This window comes from Melanotaenia boesemani, chromosome 16 (genome assembly GCF_017639745.1).
Source record: "Melanotaenia boesemani isolate fMelBoe1 chromosome 16, fMelBoe1.pri, whole genome shotgun sequence".
NCBI classification, from domain to species: domain Eukaryota; kingdom Metazoa; phylum Chordata; class Actinopteri; order Atheriniformes; family Melanotaeniidae; genus Melanotaenia; species Melanotaenia boesemani.
The window spans coordinates 26,801,875-26,825,067 of record NC_055697.1 but is presented as its reverse complement, the minus strand read 5'-3'; the positions used below and the strand labels follow the sequence as shown (position 1 = coordinate 26,825,067).

Sequence of the window (23,193 nt, the reverse complement as noted above, 5' to 3'; positions counted from 1 at the left end):
GAAGGAGCACAGTACTGAAAAGCAATTTTTCCACTCTGTACGAACACGGGGACGGACATAAATAAGTGCCCTGCAGATTTTAACTACAAGGCACTAACTTATACTTAATTCTGGTTTATAGTGAAGTGATATTTTGCCACTAACTGCAGCTTTTATGGTTCATAGAAACACACATGTATATTAAAAGACCTCATCACAAGTTAACTATATCAGCTATGGTTGCAAACACTGGTTACGTTTTGAATAAATGAAGCTCCAGAAACACAATGGCTTTCAATGAATAGGAGTCGATAACATTAACATTAAGTCACACTGTTACTTCCTTTTATTGTGTAATTTTTATGCTTTGCAAATGGTGACGTTTCTGCTTTCTGAACTTTTAGAGGTGATGGCCAGGCTGTGGTAAGTCCCTTTCAACAGGTGATGGATTTCTTTGTAAAATTCATCCATGTTTTCTACATAAAAGAACTAAAAGCCACAAAAACTACTTCTGTTCAGTGAATCTTATAATATGACATTGTTGGCAAGCGCAGGGCCCTGAACAGATTTGACTACCCGAGCACATCTGGTACGTATACCAGCATTGCCTTAAAAAGGTACACAGAAGAAAATACACACGTACACAATTTTGAAGTAGTTATCAATAGTGCAGTTATTGCTGCACCTGAGGCCAGTGGATCCACTCACTGATTAAAACATGTTTATGTCTGGAAGAATTGTGGACACCGAGGGCCACCATCCATTCACAACTGTGCTTGTTTGAAGTAGCATCATCTTCATCTTTACCACTAGATGTTAGTAATTCTTACACACACAGGTAAAACAAAAACATTTGACCAGCATGCGGTCCTGGGGCCTGTTCCAGAAAAGAGGTTCAACTTACTGAGTCTAGTCAGAAACTCTGGGTTAACTTTATCCGAGCAACTGTGTTTTCGGTTCCAAATCAGCTGCTGTGAGTTGGTTCGATGAGTATTTTTACCCAGAGGTGGGAACCAAAAATCCATAATCATTGGAGCCCCGAATTACCATGGCAACCACTGGCAAAAAACTAGGTATTTCTCCCGATTGGAGCATTTTTATTCAAGCATATGGGCAATACAAAGAGGTATTTTATAAAGAAGTGAACACTGCTGCTGCTATGGAGAGAACTTCTACCTGAGTCAATGTGGACCTTTGAATCCACTGGTCCACTGACCGAATATTTAACTTTATTAAAACTGTAGCATGTGGGTTAAAATATGGGTGGATAAAATAAAATCTTAATTGAATTTAAATTCAGTCCTACTGAGTAAAAACATACATGTAGGCAATTGAAAGTATAAAGACATCTTTTAGAAAGATAATGTGCTCAATCGTGCTAGACTGGACAGCTTTTATTTTTATTTCACACTGGTTTACACAAATTAAATATTCTGTGGTTATTTCAACATCTAGTAATTTAAACCCTGAACAAAAGCTGGTATAACTCATTCAAGACATGCACAATTAACTAATTAATTCAGCTACTAAATTTGACCACAAATTGTATGACCCTGCTGTTACAGAAACTTCAGTAAATGTTTACGCTCACATGATTATACCTTTGAGAAGAACTAATCTCCTTAATTTCATTTACTCTTGTGTTACTTCAGTGATTTATGTGTTCAAGTATGTTACTTCATATATGAACAAGCTGTAAGAAATTAAGCATAAAAATGTAAGTGCCATCACAAATATGGTAAATTTGCATGAAAAACCCACAGACAGCTTTTATTCTACTATGTGCACATGTTCTTTGGACATTTACTAAATTTAATCACTTCTAGAGATCTAAAATGTTCAACTAAACCCAAAAGCAAAGGGCTGTCTTTGGAGCAAGTTTGACTGTTTATTCCTGAAAACCAGAGGATAAAATGCCTGAGAAGCTTGTACCTTGAGTGGAGTTGCCCTGGTTAATGGGAGAATGGCCTTTCTAAGAATGGGGCTTTCTGAACTCAGAGTGGCAGCATGGGAATAACTCTTGAGCTTTGTTTAAGAGAGACGGTGGAAGCGACATTTGTAAGGTTGATGGGCTGGAATATGGTTGACTTGTAGATTAGTCTAGGATCAGGTGAAGACGTGGATTGGAGGACCAGCTTTTAGCTTGATTGGAGATGGTTGACAGCTGGAGCTCAATCCTGCACACCAGGAACTACTTCTGCAATCAGAGACAGAAAGAGGGAAAGGAGAAAAAGAACGGCTGAAAAAAGAGAATTCTAGTGAGCACAAAAACTTTAAGTGTCATTGAACTTAAAAATAATAACTTTGCAATGATGACCCATACTATGTTTAATAGCACAGAAAACCTCCCTTTGGTTCACACGTCTGTGCTGAATTTACATGACAAAAACGTTTGCTAGAAAATTCAGAAAACTTTAACAATCCACTAAAATATTAGAATTTTGCAAACAAGCTGCAAGAGTCACTGTTTTATTTTGACTACATTCAAACTTTGTTTATTTTTAGGAAAAAGTAGAAGCTTTCTTAAGAAACCGCAAATAACTAAAATACTGAACTATACTGATATAAACTGATTTTCTCCAAGTAACAACAGTCAGATGGGAGCAAAGTCTTAAAAACTGTACACACCGTGTAGAGGTCTCACCTGAACAGGATGTGCCTGCATCAGCCTGACAACATCTAACAGCCAACTTTTTTATTTTCTTACTTGATTTTTAAGATTTTGTTTCAACACAACTGAGGCCTGATTACGGATGTGTCTCGATGTTTTCAGCAAAGCTTAAGTTCGGAAACAACAACATGCAGTGAGCCATTGAAATGCACAGAAAAACGTATAGAAATATAGATTTGTAGATATTCACATCTTGGTGCTCTGATTTCAAGTCATTGTTTATATAAATGGCTGTAATCCCTATAGTCCTGAATCTTAATTTCACCACAGCTCATAGTCATTGTGTCACTTTCTTTTGACTGTGCTGTATACAGTGCTTTCTGTGCTGCAAGCCCACATCATCTAGTTAAATCACACATGACTTTGAGGAGCTTAGAGATGGTCTTGAACTTTGCACTCCTGAAAACAAATAGTAGGTGATTTATTTTTAGAATTTATTCTTCTTCTAACTGACTTGGGCAGATTGTTAAGATGCTTCAGACATTAACACACCCAGCATAAAACCTGTTGGTCAGGTGTGATGCATGCAAATCAAAACTCAGCACCAGGAACAGTAACTTCACTCTAAAAACCAACAGACAGCAGCAGCCTACGAGTTTAATACCAGAGGTGAGTTATTTTATTTTCTGGGGAATTTTATTGATAAAAGACAGAAAATTACTTTTATTTTTTTGTGTTCTGAGATAGAGAATGAAAGCTCAGATTCTTCTCCTGCTCCTCGTTCTTGTGGTCGGGGTTCAAGCGATACCCATTACATTTAATGGGGATTCAAAAGGTGTGTGCTTTTTACTTACTTACTAAAACTTAAGTGACAGATGAAAAACTTTGAAGATTTGATTTCAATAATGTGTGTGCTTAAATTTTCTAGTTATCCCAGAAGATGAAGCCTTACAAGAAATACATAAAGGTGTCGTGAACAACGGGAGCCCAGTTACACTGGAAACATTTAGAAAATCTGAAAGGTAAATAATAATTTAACAATTTCTTTACAAGGTAAGATGTCCATCTGGTGACACCAACAGAAAATAAAGCATGGAAAACTTATACATGGGAAGGAGATGGCTAAGCTGTTGCTATGTTTTAATATGTACATAAGTGATAATTAAACTAGGGCCACAAGATAATGAGCAAGCTTCTTTGTGGCTATAGGATGTATATAACTTAGGAAATTTTGGATAAATATCATTTCATTTTATTCTTGGGATGGATACTAATGGTAATCTGTGATCTCTTGCTATTAAGCACAGTGTTATGATTAATGAGAAAAGCCTAATTTGGGTGCCTAAGATGCATTGTTTGAAATGAAAACAATATCCAGACGTTGGTTAAGTTTGAGTAGAGCATGACCACAACTTCATTATCCCGTTCCCAGCACGTTATCAGTGGATACACAATGGACTATATTCTCTTTTGATGTCATCATATGGGCAGAAGAAGCTTTGAGAACATGAAAGGTTGAAGCTAACGTTGAAATGCAAAATATTGATATTTGTGCAGGTTGCAATGTGTGCATGTGTAAAGTTATGTTTCATGGTTGAACTGGTTGAACAACTACCCAAAGTTTATCAGAAATTGTTTTACACCTTTGTAAATGATGTAATACACGAATGTAACCACTGTGAGACGAGTTTCACTCCATACAGAAAACATTTTTCTGCTTCACTCATTTACTGCAGTGGATACCACAATGATTTCACATAACTAAGAAGAATATTGGAGTAATGTTGCAAGTTATAGAAATTTATGGACAACATAAAATAGATTTAATTTGTTTTTTAGTCAAGTAAAGGATGAGTTAAAGGATGAGGGGTTTAAAGACAGAAGGAGCTGGATGAATTGTCAAGAACAGCAGCTGTCTTTCGTTTGTATGTAAGAATTTTTTATGCAGTGGTGTGGTGTAATTACATGACATTATTTTGTAACTGAATTATATTTTTTGTCTTTGCAGATAGATATGAGTGAAGAAAGAGAAGAAAGAGTTTAACAAATGTCTTTTGAATTTGACCTATACTGTGTCAGCCAAAGCATGTTCAATAAATCAAGATATAATCAAACACATGGTCCAGTGTGTGTGATGCGATAAAACAGAGACATGCAGAGAAAGTGGCACCAAAAAGAACAGCAATATCAAAACAGAATCAAAATTAAGTCTATATTGACTTAATTAGACACACCTGAAGCTACTTGCCAGCAAATCCTACCAGAAGAGAGCACCAGCGCTGGCACATTCTATACACACTATATGATTTATTGTACAAAATAGCTGCGAATAAAACTTTTACCATGAAGACGCCAAAGTCTCATTTATTTAATTCAAACCACCGGTGGGCATCAGTGCCGTGAGGTAGCCACCGAATAACCGTAATAGTGCATTGATGTCATCCCACAAAGTGCGCATCTCTGGATAAAAAACAAAATGTGTAGAGATTTAACAGCGTAGGCCCACAAAATACACTTTAACAACCCTATAATCCTGATTAAATGCCTATTATATTTTTATACTTTTTACTGACCCACACAAAATCAGACTTACTCATAATAATGATCCTGATATATGACTCCTGTGAACTCATGTTGAGCTTTAGCATGCCGCCCTCTAGTGGTCTGAGCGCATTAGTGCGCATCCATACTGTACACAAACATCGTAAAATCTCCGAGGCTCACTGTGTGTTCAACAAGGCTGTATGACAGTTCCTAAAAGAAAAAAAGTTAAATAGCTGGTGCTGTAGCTATCTGTTTGAGTTGCACAAAAGTTCACAGCGACATTTCCATCAGTCTGGAGAAAGTTGTTAGTCACCAAACTGCCATATGATCCGTCCGCCGCCCAGCCAGAATGTCAACCGTCATCTGTAGCCTGCCTCTCGGTAACTGACACCCCCTCACCTCGGTGCTGTCCAACTGAACCACAACACGTCAACTTTATCTCGCTGGTGGTTTCCCCTCCGCTTAAATTTAACCCGAGTTTTCAGCGAAAGTAAACGGTGAACGGAAAGTATCTTTGGGAAGCAACATGCGCTCTTTAGCGGGACTGGCTGCCATCGTGGCGGCGGCAAGTGTCTACCTCTACCTGCTGTCGATGCACCTTCCCCCGGGACGGAAGCAGGTCCAGCCGGCCTCTAAGGGGGAAGGTGAGGAAGTCGAGGAGTATAGGTAAAGACTGAAATTTTTAAACGTAGGCATGGAGAAGTATGACAATATTAGTACCAGAGTTATTCATTTTCTAATCCATAGAAGTAGTGTTCAAAAGAAGTGTACTTAGATAAAGCCAATAAAATTGTGTTTAATTCAACAATCATAGGACATTGTTACAAGTGTTTCATATCAGATATGGATAATACACTGTTACTTATCAGGCCTAACTGTCAATTACTATTTGACGGCAAATCTTTACAATTCAACTCCAAAAGGTTGTGTCAGCTAAAACTGAAATCATCTATCTGGTTATTACAACAGCTGGCATCTTGTGACAAATAAAGGTTCATTATAATTAGCTGTAGTAGCATTTTGGAGCTCTGTCAGGTATTTCTATCTTCTTACATTGACAGGCCAAAGGATTCAGATTATTTACAGATAAAGTAAGGCAAGGCATGGTAAGTTTATTTGTATAGCATGTTTAATGTACAAGCAGTGGCGTATCAAGGAAATTTCTAATGGGGTGGCCAAGATAAGACAGAAGTTGGTGAGGGGTACCCAATTCATAGATTTAATTTACAGCAGGATTATTGTTAACTTTGGTTAGCATCAGTGTGTGAAATACAGGGATTAAAATTTCTGATTAAAGTGTGTATTTATTGTTATGTATAACAGAGGATTACCAACCAAACTCTCAAACCTTTCGTCCTTATACTGTGTCCGCCCTTATTTCACACACTGGTTAACGCCATATATAACACTGGCTTTATTGAACGAATACATCTATAACAATTGTCGTCATCTTTGATTCAGAAAATACAGTTATATGTATTTCTTAAGAGGATCCCATAAATATAAGGGGCCCTCAGTTAAAGCAATATACCAAATATGATCTATTGTGGAAACTTGCTTCCTGGGATATATATATATATGAATGAATGAAAGAATGAAACTTTATTGTCATTGCATTCCAGTACAAACCCGTCCAAGAGAAAGCCATCATCAATAGATCCCTGATACTTGGATTCACCATGGAAACTGTTGACAAAAAGGGAGTTATCTCCCCCGGTTGGAGCGAGAAGTTTTTATTCATGCATAGGGGCTATAGGCATTCTGTAAAGAAGGGGACACTGCTGCTGCTGCTGCTGCTGCTGCTGCTAAGTACAGATAAGCATCATGGATGAAAACTGCTGCTTGAGTCAGTGTGGAAGTTTGAATCCACTTGTCTGCTGACCGAATATTTAACTTATATCACAGGAGAGGAAGAGGATTGTGAGGAGACAATGTGCTGGGATGTAGAGGTCGACAGTAGATCTCTACTCATTACACATTTATGGAATTCACGTCTAAATCTCCGGAAACAGAGTGAAACCTTTATGGTGAACCTGTTAGCGAGCAGGTCCACTTCACAGGGTCAGGAACTTGGTAACAGACTTACCTTGCTTTCTGGAAAAGACAACCCAGAGTTTCCCAGAGTTTCAACATAACCCGCTTTCTGGAACAGGCCCCATGCCTCCAAACACCCCGGATACGAATCTGACTGGATCTGATTCAGATCCACAGGGTGCAACGACTTTATTGCTAACATCCTGGTATCAGACACTCCAGGGAACTCAGATGTTCGTTGTCCATGCTGTAACTGATCAGAGACCTACTCTATGATAGGTAGGTGATGATATTTGTAATGACTGCTTGGTGTATACTTTTCCATCTCACACATCTCAGTCCCGGAGTGGTGAAAGGAAAATTGTAAATATAGGAGGACAGTCAGTGAAGTCAGCATCAATTTTTACAGCAGATTATTTCCTGACACACTCATATGTCTTAAGAAATCCCCAGGGCATTCCCTAAAGTCCAGACACCCTGCAACCTTTTCACCCTTTCAAATGGAGTGAAAAAAAAAAAAAAAATATATATATATATATATATATATATATATATATATATATATATATATATATAATAAAAACTATCTTGAAGCATTTGTATTTATTTATTATTTTTTGTCTGATGACTTAAGAATCTTTTACATGAAGTCAAACTAAGAACTTTAACATTGATATTATAGATTTCATTTAAATAGTGAGACCCCAGGTGTTTACAACTACGTATTACTTTAACATAATCAGATCAAAACATTAACTTTGTTTAATATTAAAATGTTTTTTTGTCTCTCCTGAAGTAAATATCAGACTGACCAGATAACTTCTCTGATTTTGTGTGAACACCGATCTGTTCAGATGTCTCAGTGTAAAAGTGTGTGTGTATTTTAGTGAGTCTTGAAACTGTGAGGTTACCGGGGTACGATAGAATAACACTGACGTAGACACTTCGATGCCAAGCGCAGCATCTGTGCATGCGTGTGTTTTCACAAACAGAAAATTGATATTACTCATGTTATACTGTTACTCATTAATTTGATGTTTGCACACACGGCATGTTTAAGTCTTAAAAACATCGTAAGTGCACACAGGAAATGAAAGATTGGGCATTAATGACAGATAACAAATAATCATCTGACTTAAACTTTAATTTTATAAGATCAGAGCTGTCTGAAAATAAGTTTTTACCATGACTTTAAACCTGATATTACTGACAAGTGACTTTAGATTTGAATCCCCCTCCATGGGGAGTCAGTATTTCTTAACCTAGCTCTATGTGTGAATATTTACATGAGTGTGTGTCAGTGTGTTATATGAAGAGACAGCGTGTTTCTCATGGGGTTACATGTCAGCAAAATTAAAAGTGCCTACGATGACACAACTCTCCTCAAATACTGTACATACATCTGTGCAGTTTCATGTGTCTGCACTTATACATAATCAGACTGCTGACCAATGACAGAGCAGAATATTTGTCCACTGACCAATACAAACAAGGAATGCTGGATGCCCAAGCAGATGGTAGAGGAAACCGGCATCTTGAGTTTCAGATGGGGGGATTTTGGCCTGTGTGAGTTTTGAGAAGCATCTTTCTCTGCTCCTGTCTGCAGGCAGCGATGCTATTTCTATCTTTCAATCAAATGTATCCAGTTACTCTTGCACTTGGCTTTGCACACACACACACACACACGAAAACCTTTCCTCTTGTATGTTTCCATAGTAAAAGTTGTTCACATTTTGTGGCATGAAGCTTGTGGTTTTTTAAACTGAAATTAAACTAACAATATTAGACATTATACATTTCAGATGTTCAGATTAATTTAGCTCCTTCATTAGGCATTTTCCAATAACAGAAAAACAAAAAAAAAATCATGCCTTAAAATACAACTACACAACAATAAAACTCATCTCAGTGCATGTTTTATGTGGCTGAAGGAACAGTGTTAATCAGCACTGCAGAAGTAGGTTTTGTAAATTCAGTGCTGAATTTGTAAAGTTTATGTCACTGTTACTTAACCTTGGCAGCACTAAACTGTGGTCCTGTCTTTGTTTCCATCCAGTCTGAAGTTCCCGTCTGACCTGGAGTCTCTGCGGGAGCTCGCAGACATGCTCAAGTTTTATAAAAGAGAAAATCACGGCTACGTTCTGCTGCTGTTCTGCAGCGCGTACCTGTACAAGCAGTCTTTCGCCATACCTGGCTCCTCCTTCCTGGTGAGACACACACATACTTTATACACACCTTGTCTGAAAACTCTAAACCACGTCATCTGATGGAGTGTTTAACAGGTTTTTGGGTCATTATTATTTTCTCCTGTTTCAGAACATGTTAGCTGGTGCAATATTTGGGCCCTGGGAGGGTCTGGTGTTGGCCTGCCTTCTAACTACTTCAGGCTCCACATTCTGCTTCCTGCTGTCCTCAGTGTTTGGGAAGCAGTATGTGGTTCACTTCTTTCCTGAAAAGGTGGCCTTACTGCAGAGGAAGGTAGGCATGTTTGGTGGGGATGTTCAGTTACAATTGGTACTTTGGCTTTACTCTTTTTTTCTTTTTCTCTTTCCTGGTTTTCTGGTTATATTTTTCATTATCAGTTCAGTTTACAACTGCATTCATTTGTGGTAGATCCACTTTACTGAATTTCATAAACAGCTTATAAATGCTAAATAGAGAGGGTCAAGTTAAGTTTAACCATGGTGAAAATGTGATTTGAACTGCACATCTCATAGCCAGATGTCTTTCATTTTTCTCTCCTTGTTTCTCTTCTTTCCTTCCATGTTGTTTTCCACCCCATGTCAGGTAGAGGAAAATCGTAGCAGTTTATTTTTCTTCCTCCTTTTCCTTCGTTTCTTCCCTATGACTCCTAACTGGTTCCTTAACATCACCTGTCCTGTCCTCAACATCCCTATGTCTATTTTTTTCTTCTCTGTGTTTATCGGTGAGCTCCCACACACATACAGCAAGGCACACATATAAAAACAAACAAATCTGAACACCAGTCACCCAGCTGCTGCTTTCTCCTTCAGGCTTGATCCCCTATAACTTCATCTGCGTTCGTACGGGGTCCATCCTGTCGCAGATCTCCTCTCTGGATGACATCTTCTCCTGGGGGACGCTGGCTCAGCTCTTGGCCATCGCCCTCATGGCTCTCCTTCCTGGAGCACTGATTAAACACTACAGCAAAGCTCACCTCAAGGTGGACGGCATGGACAGCAACGGTACCAGCCTGGCCAACGTCAGTCAGGACAGGAAGACACGATGATGGCTGTGCGAGGAGGGACTTTTCATGGAAGTTCATGTCAGATGAACTTGAAGGCATGCGACCTTTTATCCAGGCCAGCCGTGTGATTTCTGTAAGGTCACACTAAAAGCTCGTCATACTCAGGGTATGATCTGTTCTGAACTTGTCCTCCGATCATGTTACAGTTTAGTCCTGTAGTTTCCTGAAGATCTCACAGTGCTGATATAAATAAACACAGTTTTCTGAGATGGGCAATAAAATTCCCGGGAGTTCCTCAGAATACCTTCAAAGCTGCCAAGGCTGAGACGTTGTTTCTGAAAGTGCTAAACACATCCCGTAGAAATACTATGATTAGAGTTTTATAAAAGCAATGCAATTGCAGCTTTGAGATTAATGTATTGAATTTGTACCATTAAAAAGTAGGTGTTTAATATTTAATAAGGCTGCAGTTAAAGATTATTTTTTATCAGTCTTCAGTTTATTTATTTGGTTAACAGATTCCTTGTTTTGTCTGAAAAATGTCAGAAAAAGTTTAAATGTCACTGATTTTTGAAAACTCTTTGATCAGAACCTAAAAATATTGAGTTTATTATTGAAGAGAACAAAAATCATCACCTTTTTTTAGTTGCAGTATTTAACACTAATATTTTTTTTAAAAGGAGAATTATTTTGGAATTCCTCTAAACTTGGTCCCCAAACAAGAAAAAACACAGACATGTAATTTCCAGTGTTGGTGCATTTCACTGACTTGATTGTTTGTGAAACTATCTGTCAGGTTTTCATTTCCTATGATGCAAAAACGTGTTTTTTAGCCTGATTTTCTTTAAGATCTATGTGTTAATATTTAATTGCAAAATATTTCCTTTGAGTTGGACTCACTGCTTGTCAGGGTTTATCAGATTCTTGGTGTGTTAAGGAGGCTATTATTGTGCCAAGCACAGATTTTTATCCTATTGAAGCCTGAAATGGTATATTACATCAGGTCTTAATGAGTTAACTCATTTTTGCAGAAGAAATTTGTAGTTTTTTTTAGAGGCCAGTTGCATAAAACTCCCTGTAGTTTCATAACTCAAACTTCATGTGCATAAGGGCAGAAATTAATATATCTCTTAATTAGATTTGGAAGCCAAGTTTATGTGCTGATCTCCTAAAATAAGTCAAGCCAACAGTGTTCCTAACACAGTTGAAGAAGATTCCTGTAAAAAGTGAAGCAGCACTTGATCCAACAAAGACTTGTCCCAGAAAATTGGAACAGTCTCTGTATACTTGTTTTCTCAACAATTAGTATAATCAGAAAAATATATCCATTATATTAAAGAGCAAAATAATCTTGTCTGTTTCTTTAGGATTGCTTAAATTGCTCAAATAAGGAGCACTAATTCTGCCTTTGTAAACATACCAGTTTGTGTTAAGGATGGGATGTATGCATGCTTTTGTGTGTACACGTTTATGCATCTGGCTCCAAATGTTTGTACAGTCACTTACTGCTTTATATTCATGAGTCTGCATTACTGTGTACAGAGATCAGCTACACTGTGGTGATCATTAATTCTACATATTATAGCTGCATCAGTGCATCTCCAAAATGTTTAGACTTTCAGATGTCTGACAGAATTTTTTTTTTCTTAAAGCACTAGCACATGTCTTAATGTGGCTTCGGCTGTTATAGGTGTGATCTACTCATGTCATCAGCAAAGACAAAACATGCATAAAGTGGTGATTTTCTAAACTCCTTAACCTAGAGGTTTGGAGATTACTGAACTTTAAAATATAAATGCATGCTTTTAAATTATAGAAGTTTTAAGGTTAGTAAATCTTTTAGTCTTATTTTTGCGGAATCAAAGGTAAAACAAACCATGAAATTTGCTGCAGATGTTTACCACCATACTTTTTAAAAATAAAATTCCAGTGCAATATCAATTCAGCTTCCAGCAGGAATTAAGTTACTTCCAACATTTAAATTGCAGACTTTCATGAGAAGACCACATCATAAGCTTCTGTTAATGTGAAGCTTCTAACCCAGTGGTGATTTTACTGTAAGGTTGGATGTCTGTTTACTTTAAAAGTAAGGGCAAACAGACAGTAGAAAATAGTCTTAAATTGTCGCTTTTTATCAAAAACTGGAGCATGTGGAATAGCTACATGAATTTAGATGGAGCTGAGAAACGGATTCATAAGAAAAAAATGGAAAAAAGCTTTTCATAAACCTGTGTCTGCTGTTTGCTTTGTTTGTCAGCATGTGGTTTTCTATCAGTTTTATATTGTAAACTAGAAATCTTCAATAATTAAAGGTTAAAAGTGGTGTCCCACATTCAGTTCTTATGCGCACAACACAAACTTTAAGCTCTATTTACTATTTTTTAATGTAAAAACACCCAAAATGTCAACTTTCTGTATTTATCTACAGTTTACTGTCACATAAGTGTAAAAAAAAAAAAAAAAAAAAAAAAGATAAAAAAGGGGAGTTTAGAACAAGACATTTAACTGTTAGTCTTTATGAACACTGTAAATATTTCCATTTAGACCATGCTGCTTAAAGTTGTAGAACTTTATATGAGCAGCTGAGGATGACATTTTTGTTTTTGACCAAAAGAAAAATGGGGAGTCTTTTATCTTTCATATTCTAAATTAGGGATCCTGATTCCTGGTACTTGAGGGCTGGCATCCTGCAAGTTTTAGAAATTTCCCTGCTGCAACACACCTGACTCAAATCAATGTGTAATTAGCAGACTTGTGCAGAGCTTGTCTGAGTTGTTGTAGCAGGGAAACTTCTAAAACCTGCCGGACCGTGGCCCTTGACGACCAGGATTGAGGTCCCTGTTCTGAATCTATTATATTGCTTATAATACAGTTTTCTTAATCAGAATCATCGTATTGAGACAAAGTGAAATGTGGGATTCTGGATGCAAATAGTGTTTTATTTGTGACTTTTTCATCATCAGTCATCAACCCTGGTTAAATTACAGCAACACAAAACATCCATGGTATCACTTATGTCAGTAACACGCACACACACCCCACATGGAGACCTCTCTTCTTTGATTTACACTTAAACAAAGAAAGAGACAATTTTGTTCATGCAAACACACACAAACACACACCTTCACAGGCACGCTTAAAAAAAAAATATAAAAAATAAGCACAATTGTTTAAACTCAATTAACATAAGAACCTGATGTTAACAGTTTGACCTGGTGTGTTTCTCAACAGTGGACAAAAAGATGGAATAAATGCACCTTTGAGTTTGTTGGAGGTCTCTATTCAGACATCATGCTCTAAAAAAAGGTCAGGTATCAACAAATGATTACAAATTTTGCTCAGAGAACAAATATCTGCATGGTTAATAGAAATCTGGATGGCAGATAGTTTGTCAACGAGATTTACTGTGGAAAACAAACAAAAACACATTCAAAACCAGTATTAATTTAGTTTGATATTAGTTAGATCTCTGTCCATTCTCTGGCCATTTATATGTGCATAAACCACCATCAATCTTCTGTAACCTCGCCAACATACTGTAAACATTTTGCAAATCAGCAGCAAAGTAACAGGCAAATAACAGCTGTAAACATATGTGGGTTTGAGTAAATATACTGCAAGACAAAAAAATATACCAAAGCTTTAACTGTGCCTACAAATATGTAAAAAAATTCAAGACAACAGATGTGTTCTGTCACAGTAGCCACATGCTTTAGGCTCATAAAAGTTTAGGTTCAACTCAGCAGGAACAGGAAAAAACAAAACAAACTAAACAAAAAACTTCAAGGTCTGGCCAAGAAGAAATGAGACCCAGTAAAAAAAAAAATCTGTCCTGAACAGCATGAAGCTTTACAGAAATGACACAATTACAAGATGCAAAGATAAACATCTTCCACAACAATTTCATAACGGAAACATCCAGTGAGTTGCATAATTTTAACATGAAGAACATTGTTATTCAGTTAGTGCAAATGGTTCAGTGCTGAGCAGACATCCGTACTGCTGAGTCATGCAAATAGTCAGCATAAACAAAGAGTGGTTCAAGGACACAAGGTCCAAAAGTAAATAGTGAAGTAACAGGCAGATTCAGGGGAACTGTTAATGTCACCTGAAAGAAAACATGATGCCTACAAAAAGGCATGGGAATTTTTGTCAGCAGTCCATTCAGTGTATTATTCTGCTCCATTTGTCCTCTGACTACCAGCACAGATATGCAAGATACTTAACACATGAGGATGAGGATGAAGAAAGCAACCTTTCCTTAAAAATATGTACAAACTTAGAGTCTTATGATGAATCCCCTAGTACACAGCGATCAGGGGCAAAAGGGGAGAAAGAAAAAACTGTTTTTGTCACATCTTGCAGTGTTTCAGTTTCATTCACAGCCAGAAGTTCACAGGCGTGAAAAACTGAAATCCAAGTAAAACGGAGAAACCTTGGTCCACGAGGAGTCAAGTACAAGAAGGCTGCATTTCCTTCTTTCACCCTGCACATTTTTATTATTTTAATTTTTTAAACCACTCCACAACACAAACCTTTAGAATCTTCTTTTTTGTTTGTTTTTTCCCTCTCATGTCACCCTTAATAACAGCCTCACAGTGGGCATAGCCTGTTATCAAAATTGGTCTGGATGCTTGAGTGTGCAGTCAAAAAATAAGGCAAGTAGCCTGGGAAAATGCAACTATTGAAATTACGCCATCAAAAGTACCAGTTAATAGCTTCTTTTTGGTTCACCCACCCAAAACCTTTATTTTTGTTTTTTTTGTGATTCTGAAGAGAATTTGTAAGTTTCCCATATAATGCAGTGGTTTGTGGTTGCTGGAAAAAGTGCACCATAAGGCACTCCTGCTTTGGCACTCAGCCATGGTACTTGTACCACAAAAGTCTCTCTTCTGTCTCCTAACTTCCTCTCACATGTTCTGCAACCATCTCTGATCCAGTGTGAAGTGGTACAGCAGGGTGGGCTCATCCTCAAAGCTGTGCTGGCCTGTCAGATGATGGATCACTCCTCCCTGCTGAAGGTGAACACCGTAACACTGGGCCTCAGTTCGGCCTGCACACAGGCCTCGTTCTACCAGCCAGGTGACTAAATCGCTGCCTCGAAAAAAGCTTTCCAGACGGGACTGGTCTGAGTGTAGGTGATGAGGACTGACAGGATTGTAAGTTTGGTAAGACAGTAGCTGAGATATCTGCTCTTCATGTGCATCAAAGGTGGATATATATGCTTGGTGTTCATCCTCTACCTCTGGGCTGTGTAGGGACTGAAAACTTTGGCTGCTGGATTGGGCTGGATTGCGATTTTGGTGCGACTCATGTTGTTGCTGCTCCTGAGGATCCTGATCTGAGTGCACATAATGGGGATGAAGGGAAGGAAAATGTCCAACTCCATTCTCCTCTTTTAGTCCTTCTCTAGGCCTGTGCAAATCAGAGGAAGGATTCACCTGTCGAAGTGTTCACACTCTCCCCTGAGCCACTAAGAGGTGTTGGTGAGGAGAGGAAGGGTGAAACAACCAAGGAAAGAGAGGCAAGTGAACATAAAGGGAAGAAACAGCAAAGAAAGGATTGATTAATCAGAGAAAACTGAAAGGAATGGTGTTAGAATGCAGCAAAGAACAGCACCCGAGACTCAAAACTTAAGCACAAGAGGTTTCTTTTTGTTTTTTGTTTTTTTTTTAATAGTGTGTAAAATTTTCATATTCAGCATCTGCATGTCCAAAAGTCTAAATGTCTTTGTTTTAAGAAAAATGTGACAGCAGTAATGTGGAAGTTAGCAGGACAAAAATTTAACATGCAGGGTCTCAGATTAAAAAGAACAGCTTAAAAGAAGGTAAAGTAAAGGCTCCATAGATGCATGCACAAAGTAGTCTTTATACCTGCGTGTGTGTACTATGTCTTGAACACACTGATCTTTATGGTAGCGGACAAACTGGGTACAAGTGAGCCTGACCTCCTCGGGTACACCTGATGGACTCAGCTCCTCACTGACCCTGCCCTGCCACAGGCTGAGCAACCTTTAAAAAATAAAATTTAATTAAATTAAAAGAGTATATGATGAGTATTAAATTCCAGATTAGTGAAGAAGGTGAGATAGATGAGCTGCTGAAGCCTCAGCTCACCTCTTCTTGAACGGCAAGATGATGAGGTGTCTGTCCAGACCAAAAATTCCAAAGGACAGGAAACCCTAGAGCAGAAAGCGAGATTTAAAATAGAAGACAGAGTTGAACATGCAGTATTTACATTTATACCAACTCGTGTACAGATTTACATACAGACAGTGGTACCTGTCCATAGTTTGCCACAGCACAGAAGAACTGCAGTTCCAGGTAAAGTCTTCCTGGATCTTTGTTGAACAACCACCACAAACAGCTGGACAGATTCTACAGACAGCATCACCAATCAGAGGTCACCAAACACTATTCAGCAGCTTCCAACACAGCTTTATGTACAGTTTTATTTTATACAGGTCAGCAAAGTAAAAACTGTATCTTTAAGAAATTGCTATCATAAATCAACCTGGATGATGGCATGTGGTGCAACACACTATAACGATGTCTGCAGAAGCTGAAGATACCTGTTACCTCTTTGATGTGCTCATTTTTCCCTTGATACTTCTTCTTAAAATAATACTTTGGTCCTAAAAACTGCCAAAAGAATCTTCTAACACCTCAGAAAACTAATGTTTTTATTTACACAGGGATTTATTTCATGCTTACCGCAAGCAGGCTGATGATGAGCAGCAGACAGAGAAGAACATGTCTTACAGTCTGTTTATCGTCTGTGGACTGAAGTCCTGGTGGAGGCAGATTCAACGGCTGCTCTGAGGTGGAAGAACTTTGTTGCTGCTGCCCATCACACAGCACCCCACTGTGGCCTGGAGAGGAAACCCAGAATTACAAATCATTTTCCAGTATAACTGGAGAAATTCATTGTATCCTACAAATATATTTTTTCACAGTTTTATTTTTATTCCTTTTTTTAATCCTAGTATTCTCACTAAAGTTAATGGTACCAACTTAAGATGTTTCATGTGTAAAATAAATCTGAATTCACATCTTATATTACTGATAATTTCTTTCAACAAAACAGGGAAAACAAATATATACTGCTACTGTTTTATTTCCCACTTGTAAACATTTATATAAAGTAATCTATTAGTCCTTAATTTCATATCTGAGTGAATTTTGAATATATTTGAACTCAGTTTATACATTTACAAAGTCAAAAGAGTCTTGTCACCTGTGCTATTTGTGTGCTCCCTCTGAGTGCTGGCTATCATGTCTGGTATTGGCTGGAGAGAGGAGAAACTGTGGAGGTCTGCAACGCAAGACAAAAAGATAAATGCATTTAAAGTAGACTAATTTTTATACATTAAATGGTTGCAGTTTCAGAATTATTAATTACAGACAGACTCAGGCTTTCTAAAAATTCATATTAAAAGGCAGAACAGAGGTACCTGAATTTACACTGCAGGCTGGTGAATTTGCCATCTGTGTTTGCTGTTGTTGATCCTCCAAACCACCAGGGGGCCTCAGCTCATCTGTTACTGTAGCTCTGCTCAGGGCCTGGTAGCCACTCTGCTCCTTGTCTCCCTGGCTGAGACCCATCAGAGATATGGCACCAAGAACCAGGCTCACTGCAAGAACCACTGCAGAGCTGATTATCTGGAGTAGCAGAAAAAAAATAATTAAAATTGCTGAACAGAAAGTGCTCTGGGAGCTCATGGAAAAAATATAAAGTAATGAAATTATGGGTCACTAACACAGGATCTCATCTTTCGGTCCACGAGGGCCACTCTCCTGCAGGTTTTAGATGTTTCCCTACTTTAACCCAACTAGCTCAAATTGTTTTGAACTTGACAACAAGCTACTGAAACCATTCAGCTGTGGAGTGTGGAATCAGGTGTGTTGGAGCAGGAAAGCACCTAAAACCTGCAGGACAGTGACCCTCCGGAACCAGAGTTTGAGATCCCTGCTGTAAGAGATTGAATTCCTTTTAATATAGTACATAAATTTAACTGCATTTCCAATCCCAATAACCATAAACTCAAATGTGAATGGTGAAAAATCAACTATCTACATGTTATGCAACTACAGGCACACTTTTCTTGTTGGTTCATGTTCAGTACTGGAAAATATGTACATTTCCAGCTGACTGGTTACAACTCCTCTATTTGTTTAATTAATATATAAATACATAATGGATTGTTACAAATGCTTTTAAGTACCAATAAGTCACACAATGAGAAATACAAAAAACATCCTGTAAAAAATTTAAAAAAAAGATCCATCAAGATATGTTGATATCTGTTGTATAACTGGATCATGGTTCTCTGAATCATAATCAAATCAAAACATGAGATGATTAAAGATTATTTACCCTAAAACATAACCAGCTAAAAATGAAAAACAGTTTAATGTGAAGTTGTTCCAACCTGAGCTCTTCCATAGAAGAAAGCAGAGTCTATGGTGTCTGTCCTCTCCCCCGACATCAGAAGACATCCAACCATAAGGAAAGGAACCCTGTACAAGTAGAAATAGCAAATAAATTCCAATTTAGTCAACTAATCTGTCATTTTGGCAAATGCATACAGAATTTAATCCTCACTTATCGCTACAAATCAACCCTTAAACTTTGGAACAATATCATAATGAAAACTGCTTAAATTTGACGTTTGATTATCTCATTCAAACTGTAAATCTACCAGGAATTTTTGACCTACCCCCAACCCAAAATCATGAAGACTCCTGGTCGGAGTCTCAGCAGATCATCTCTGTTAGTCAAAGCCAGACAGAGAGGGATCAAACCTGAAAAAATAACAGAAGAAAACACACACATGCAAACACCAGTGTGTGCAAACGAAATACAATTTGTACTTTAGTAATTCATAAAAAACATATTTGATTATTAATACTTCACAAAGATATAAACTTGCCTGTCCAAATGTATGTGCTATACAGAGACCCATACAACATAGTAAAGGTGAGAATTTTTCCAACAAGATTATCCTCTTGTTTCACCAAGAAGTTCCATAAGATCATACTGACGCACACCAAGAACTGTGGAGTAAATTACAGAGATGAGCGGCATAAATTTAAAGAGCTGGGTTAAAAACCTAAAACTTAATGAACTGAGACATTAAACCATAAACACCTCCAAAAATCACTATGAGAAGTATAACATTTAAATCAAATGCTGCATAGCATAATAAAAACAACTCACCTGAGCCAGGAAAAGATTTAACAAAAAGAGATGAGGAAGTCTGTTAAATTTTCTGCTCAGCAGCATCACAGCAATGGTCCACACCTGAGAGAGGACACAGGGGCAACACTGCAAACTGTAAGTTTATCTTTGGGAATCTTTCATAAGCATATTTCAGCAACGCTCTGTTTACACAACATGTCTACTGCTACCATGTTATTTAATCTGAGAATATTACTTTTTTTGTCCAGCCTGTATTCCTAAATTTAAACTGAGTTTTACTTATTGCTGCACATTTCTTAATTTCTCTGTCTCACAGTGATGGAAACACTAGGCGACTTTAAAAACAAGCTTTGAGTTTCATCCGTGACAAATGTGTGACAGATCACTTACCAGTGCTATGAGGCTGACAATACTGATGTTGAAGCTAATGTTTTCCAGCTCTGTCACAAGGGGGGTTGGGTCCATTAAAGGGATCGTCAATAACCAGGCTGACACATACATGATCGGTGCAGACAAAAATGTACTGATCACCATCCCTGATGTCACCTAAAAAGCATAAAGTCACATAAACATTTTCATTACCTCTACTTTTTCCTAAAAAAAAAAAATTTATGTAACTAATACAGTCAGGTTTAATTCAACATGTTAACAGTGGTTCTTTTTCTTAATGAAATAAACATTACAAACCAAAGTAGGAGAATGACACTGTGTAGTGCCAAAGCATGGGGTGGAGGAATCTTAGAGTGAAATGAGAACAAAGTACTGCAAATGCAGCTGAATGGCAGATGACTACCAGAAAATCTCAATCTTCCTCGCTTTGTACATGTGTGGGTTTGATCCCTTACGCATTAAGGCTTATTCTTGTCATGTGAAACGCTCAAGAGATGAGCGCTGTCTTTGTTTTAAATGGGACAGCTTTAAAAAAAGAAAGGAATTCACCTTTAAAATCAGAATGGGATCATCTTTTCTTTATCAGTCCCAATTTCAGAATTTTAACTTTTAAAATCTGAGAAATACTATATTTAACTTTAATTGTATGTAATTAAAACAAATTTTGTGCAAGCTGTTGTTTAAGTACAATCACATCATTTGCAGCACTTACCACCTCTAACTCTATGTTATAATGTCCGGCATAGATGGCCACACTAGGTGCAGTTGGGAAGACTCCATACAGAAAGGCAAAGTTGGACAAACTTGTGTGGTTGGCGCTCGTGCTATTCACTCCAACATCCAAAATGTCAACCATGTCTTTACAGACCAGCGGCATCACCAGGCTAAAAAGAGGGCATTAAGAGATAAAAATTCAAAAACATACAATTAGATGTGCAATTACAGTAAATGAAAAGTCATCTCAGTCTAAAGTCCAAAATCTTTCTCCAGATAAGAATTTTAAACTGGTTCCTGTAGTTTGTAAAAGGTACTTCCCTTGTGAAGCTTGAAAGCTTTTTGATTTACTTCAGAAAACATACATTAAACAAGTTATAGCCCTCATATTTCCTGAGCATATAAAGCAGTCCAACACATCCCAATAACTAGTCATAGCCATAAGCCCTGTCCTTTCTTTTTGTTTTAAATAAAAACTAGTACACACTCCGTGCAAGTATACTTACAGTTTAGCTGTGATCAGGAGTATCAAGGCAACTCCAGTGTCTCTGGTCAGTTTTCTAAGCTGGCCAACCTGCCACAAAAAAACAGCTGTTTTATAGTGGTGTTATGCTTTTAAGTTTTAGTCAACAAAAGAGTTACACCTTACCATGGTGAGGCCAAGGTAGAACAAAGCTGCGCCTCCAAAAGAGTTAGCTAGTCCATCTATGAACTCCGACAGCACGGCAGGAATCTGCTGGCCCAGGGCAAAGTGGGAGACGATTCCCACTATCACCATGAACACTATTGGGTTCTTCAACACCTTGATATGTGAAAATGAGAGTAAAAAAATCAACACCTAAAAATAATATGGATAAATAGACTTGTGATAAATACTTGTATATACCTGTAAGACTACAACTCCCATGATGGCAAGACTACTGCGCTGTGGATGGCTAGTCTGCCTCCACCTCTGCACCTCACAAAGAGCGAAGCCGATCGGATTGAGAAGCATGAGGGAGACTGGGGCAACAAGGTATATATACTGGAGATATTCTGGATACGTGCTTCGATACAAAGCATCAACTAGAAGAAGGGAGACAGAAACATAAAGCTAAATGTGAAGAAATCCCTCAGCTGAAAACGTTGAGTCAGTTTTGTCTGTCTCACCTATTGGGTATCCCAAGGCAAAGTCATTACTCTGAGTAGCAAAGATGGCATACAGACCAGCTTTGCTGTATCTGCAGTCTGGACTGGCCACCATCAGTGTCAGCACACATACCAGCACAAACACTGTGACCTACACAAAAACCAAAGCAATCAACTCACATTTACAGTTTCAAATAAACTCACAAGGGCTCATTCATTTTGGATGCAAAGAAAAGAAAATATTTTAGGTTGTGACAGACACAAACCTTTGCAACCAGGACACTCCACAAAAATGCCCATATGACGTCTCCAAAGTCCAACAACACCATGTTTTTAAAGAGTAAAGCTGGAAGAGCAAACTTAGACACAAAGTTTCCCAAACCCTTTGCCTGACTCTCTGTGATGATATCAGCCCTACAGGAGGAAAAAAAAAGAAAGACACATAACCCCTTTCAGGTTTAAATATGAAGTTCCCACTATGAAATATGTATATATTGTATATATGTAGAGTTTTTAAATGTTCATCAGTAAACCTACCTGCCAGCTATATAACCACACAGTATGATGCCAAAACATTCAAGGAGAGCTGGGAAAAGCTTATCAATGGACATGTGCGGCCCTGCTGCAGCGCCTGTCAGGGTGTTATGGGATATGTTCTTCCCATGGATCAACACATAGTTGGTAGTCTCCATGGTGATGATGGTATAGCAATCAAAGGTGTCAGGCGATGAGTACCAACACTGCAGTCATTCAAAGTATAGGGGTAAATCAAGTCAAAATGAGCAACAAACATTAGCAAAAGAATAAGAGTGAGACTAAACTTGTTTTAAATAGCTATTTGGAAATCAATGCATCCTCTCTGGAGAGAATAGTAAAACACTGCATAGGGAGGACAGCGGTTGACGGGGACTCCACCATCTGTATTAGCATTAGCTATTTTACAGCGGCCAAGTCAAAATATTTCATCCACTTACAAAGGATTTCAACATCATAACAACACAAGAAAGCTAAAGCAAATGTAATGTCACATCAAAGGGCTAACAGATCAACTAGTTTTCTATGAGAGCTCCATTGTCATTGTCAGCTGACCGTTAGAGCTAGCATTGCTGCATGCTAAAAACAAATCGGAGATGCTAAACTCTGCACAACATGAGCACGTATCTGAATGAGGTTTTTAACAGTTATATTCCTTACCTACATATATGTGTATTAGACGCCCATTATTACGACGAAGACCATAATTTCCCTGTGTTACTTCTTTAACAAGTTGTTGTTTTTGCCGTTTGGTCTTGATCTGACAGCTGCAAAAATGGGAACGCCCTGAGGAAGACTGACAGGAAAGTCAACCAATCATTGTAGAGACATGCTCTGGCGTGAACTGTGA

At 38.0% G+C, this 23,193-nt stretch overlaps 2 protein-coding genes and 2 long non-coding RNA genes across 5 annotated transcripts; 2 read left to right on the top strand and 2 right to left on the bottom strand.

Moving 5' to 3' along the window:
* Positions 1-1,880: 1,880 nt before the first annotated feature.
* LOC121655295 lies at positions 1,881-5,515 on the bottom strand. Its single transcript, XR_006013136.1, has 3 exons — positions 5,448-5,515; positions 5,184-5,344; positions 1,881-2,176 (listed from the first exon to the last, which is right to left on the bottom strand). It is a non-coding gene; the product is annotated as an uncharacterized LOC121655295 (long non-coding RNA).
* LOC121655294 lies at positions 3,138-4,937 on the top strand. Its single transcript, XR_006013135.1, has 4 exons — positions 3,138-3,259; positions 3,338-3,425; positions 3,519-3,612; positions 4,599-4,937. It is a non-coding gene; the product is annotated as an uncharacterized LOC121655294 (long non-coding RNA).
* On the top strand, positions 5,469-12,699 carry LOC121655292 (transmembrane protein 41A-B-like). The gene is made up of 5 exons (XM_042009860.1): positions 5,469-5,800; positions 9,225-9,375; positions 9,485-9,646; positions 9,956-10,094; positions 10,183-12,699. The coding sequence occupies exons 1-5, from the start codon at positions 5,661-5,663 to the stop codon at positions 10,416-10,418; spliced, it is 828 nt and encodes a 275-aa protein (XP_041865794.1). The 5' UTR covers positions 5,469-5,660; the 3' UTR covers positions 10,419-12,699.
* A 2,410-nt stretch (positions 12,700-15,109) lies between these two features.
* gpr155b (G protein-coupled receptor 155b) lies at positions 15,110-23,121 on the bottom strand. Of its 2 annotated transcripts, none has more exons than XM_042009855.1 (20): positions 23,004-23,121; positions 22,347-22,543; positions 22,076-22,223; positions 21,831-21,960; positions 21,568-21,746; positions 21,331-21,483; positions 21,188-21,255; positions 20,680-20,851; positions 19,968-20,123; positions 19,596-19,679; positions 19,309-19,432; positions 19,096-19,180; positions 18,808-18,895; positions 17,830-18,037; positions 17,613-17,690; positions 17,090-17,247; positions 16,658-16,753; positions 16,493-16,557; positions 16,250-16,387; positions 15,110-15,791 (listed from the first exon to the last, which is right to left on the bottom strand). In XM_042009855.1, the coding sequence occupies exons 2-20, from the start codon at positions 22,499-22,501 to the stop codon at positions 15,287-15,289; spliced, it is 2,790 nt and encodes a 929-aa protein (XP_041865789.1). In that variant the 5' UTR covers positions 22,502-22,543; positions 23,004-23,121; the 3' UTR covers positions 15,110-15,286. The 2 variants fall into 2 exon arrangements, with proteins under 2 accessions (XP_041865789.1, XP_041865790.1); XM_042009856.1 differs by having other exon boundaries at positions 15,659-15,849.
* Between the last annotated feature and the right edge of the window lie 72 nt (positions 23,122-23,193).

Bases quoted from the DNA above. Each gene is read 5' to 3' on its own strand.
- LOC121655292 (XM_042009860.1), top strand. From the start codon at position 5,661: ATGCGCTCTTTAGCGGGACTGGCTGCCATCGTGGCGGCGGCAAGTGTC. The intron at 9,376-9,484 runs GTGAGACACACA...CTCCTGTTTCAG, and splicing joins TACCTGGCTCCTCCTTCCTG to AACATGTTAGCTGGTGCAAT. The intron at 10,095-10,182 runs GTGAGCTCCCAC...TTTCTCCTTCAG, and splicing joins TTTCTTCTCTGTGTTTATCG to GCTTGATCCCCTATAACTTC.
- gpr155b (XM_042009855.1), bottom strand. From the start codon at position 22,501: ATGGAGACTACCAACTATGTGTTGATCCATGGGAAGAACATATCCCAT. The intron at 19,433-19,595 runs GTGAGTTGTTTT...TTTACTCCACAG, and splicing joins TAAATCTTTTCCTGGCTCAG to TTCTTGGTGTGCGTCAGTAT. The intron at 16,558-16,657 runs GTACCACTGTCT...TTTCTGCTCTAG, and splicing joins CTGTGGCAAACTATGGACAG to GGTTTCCTGTCCTTTGGAAT.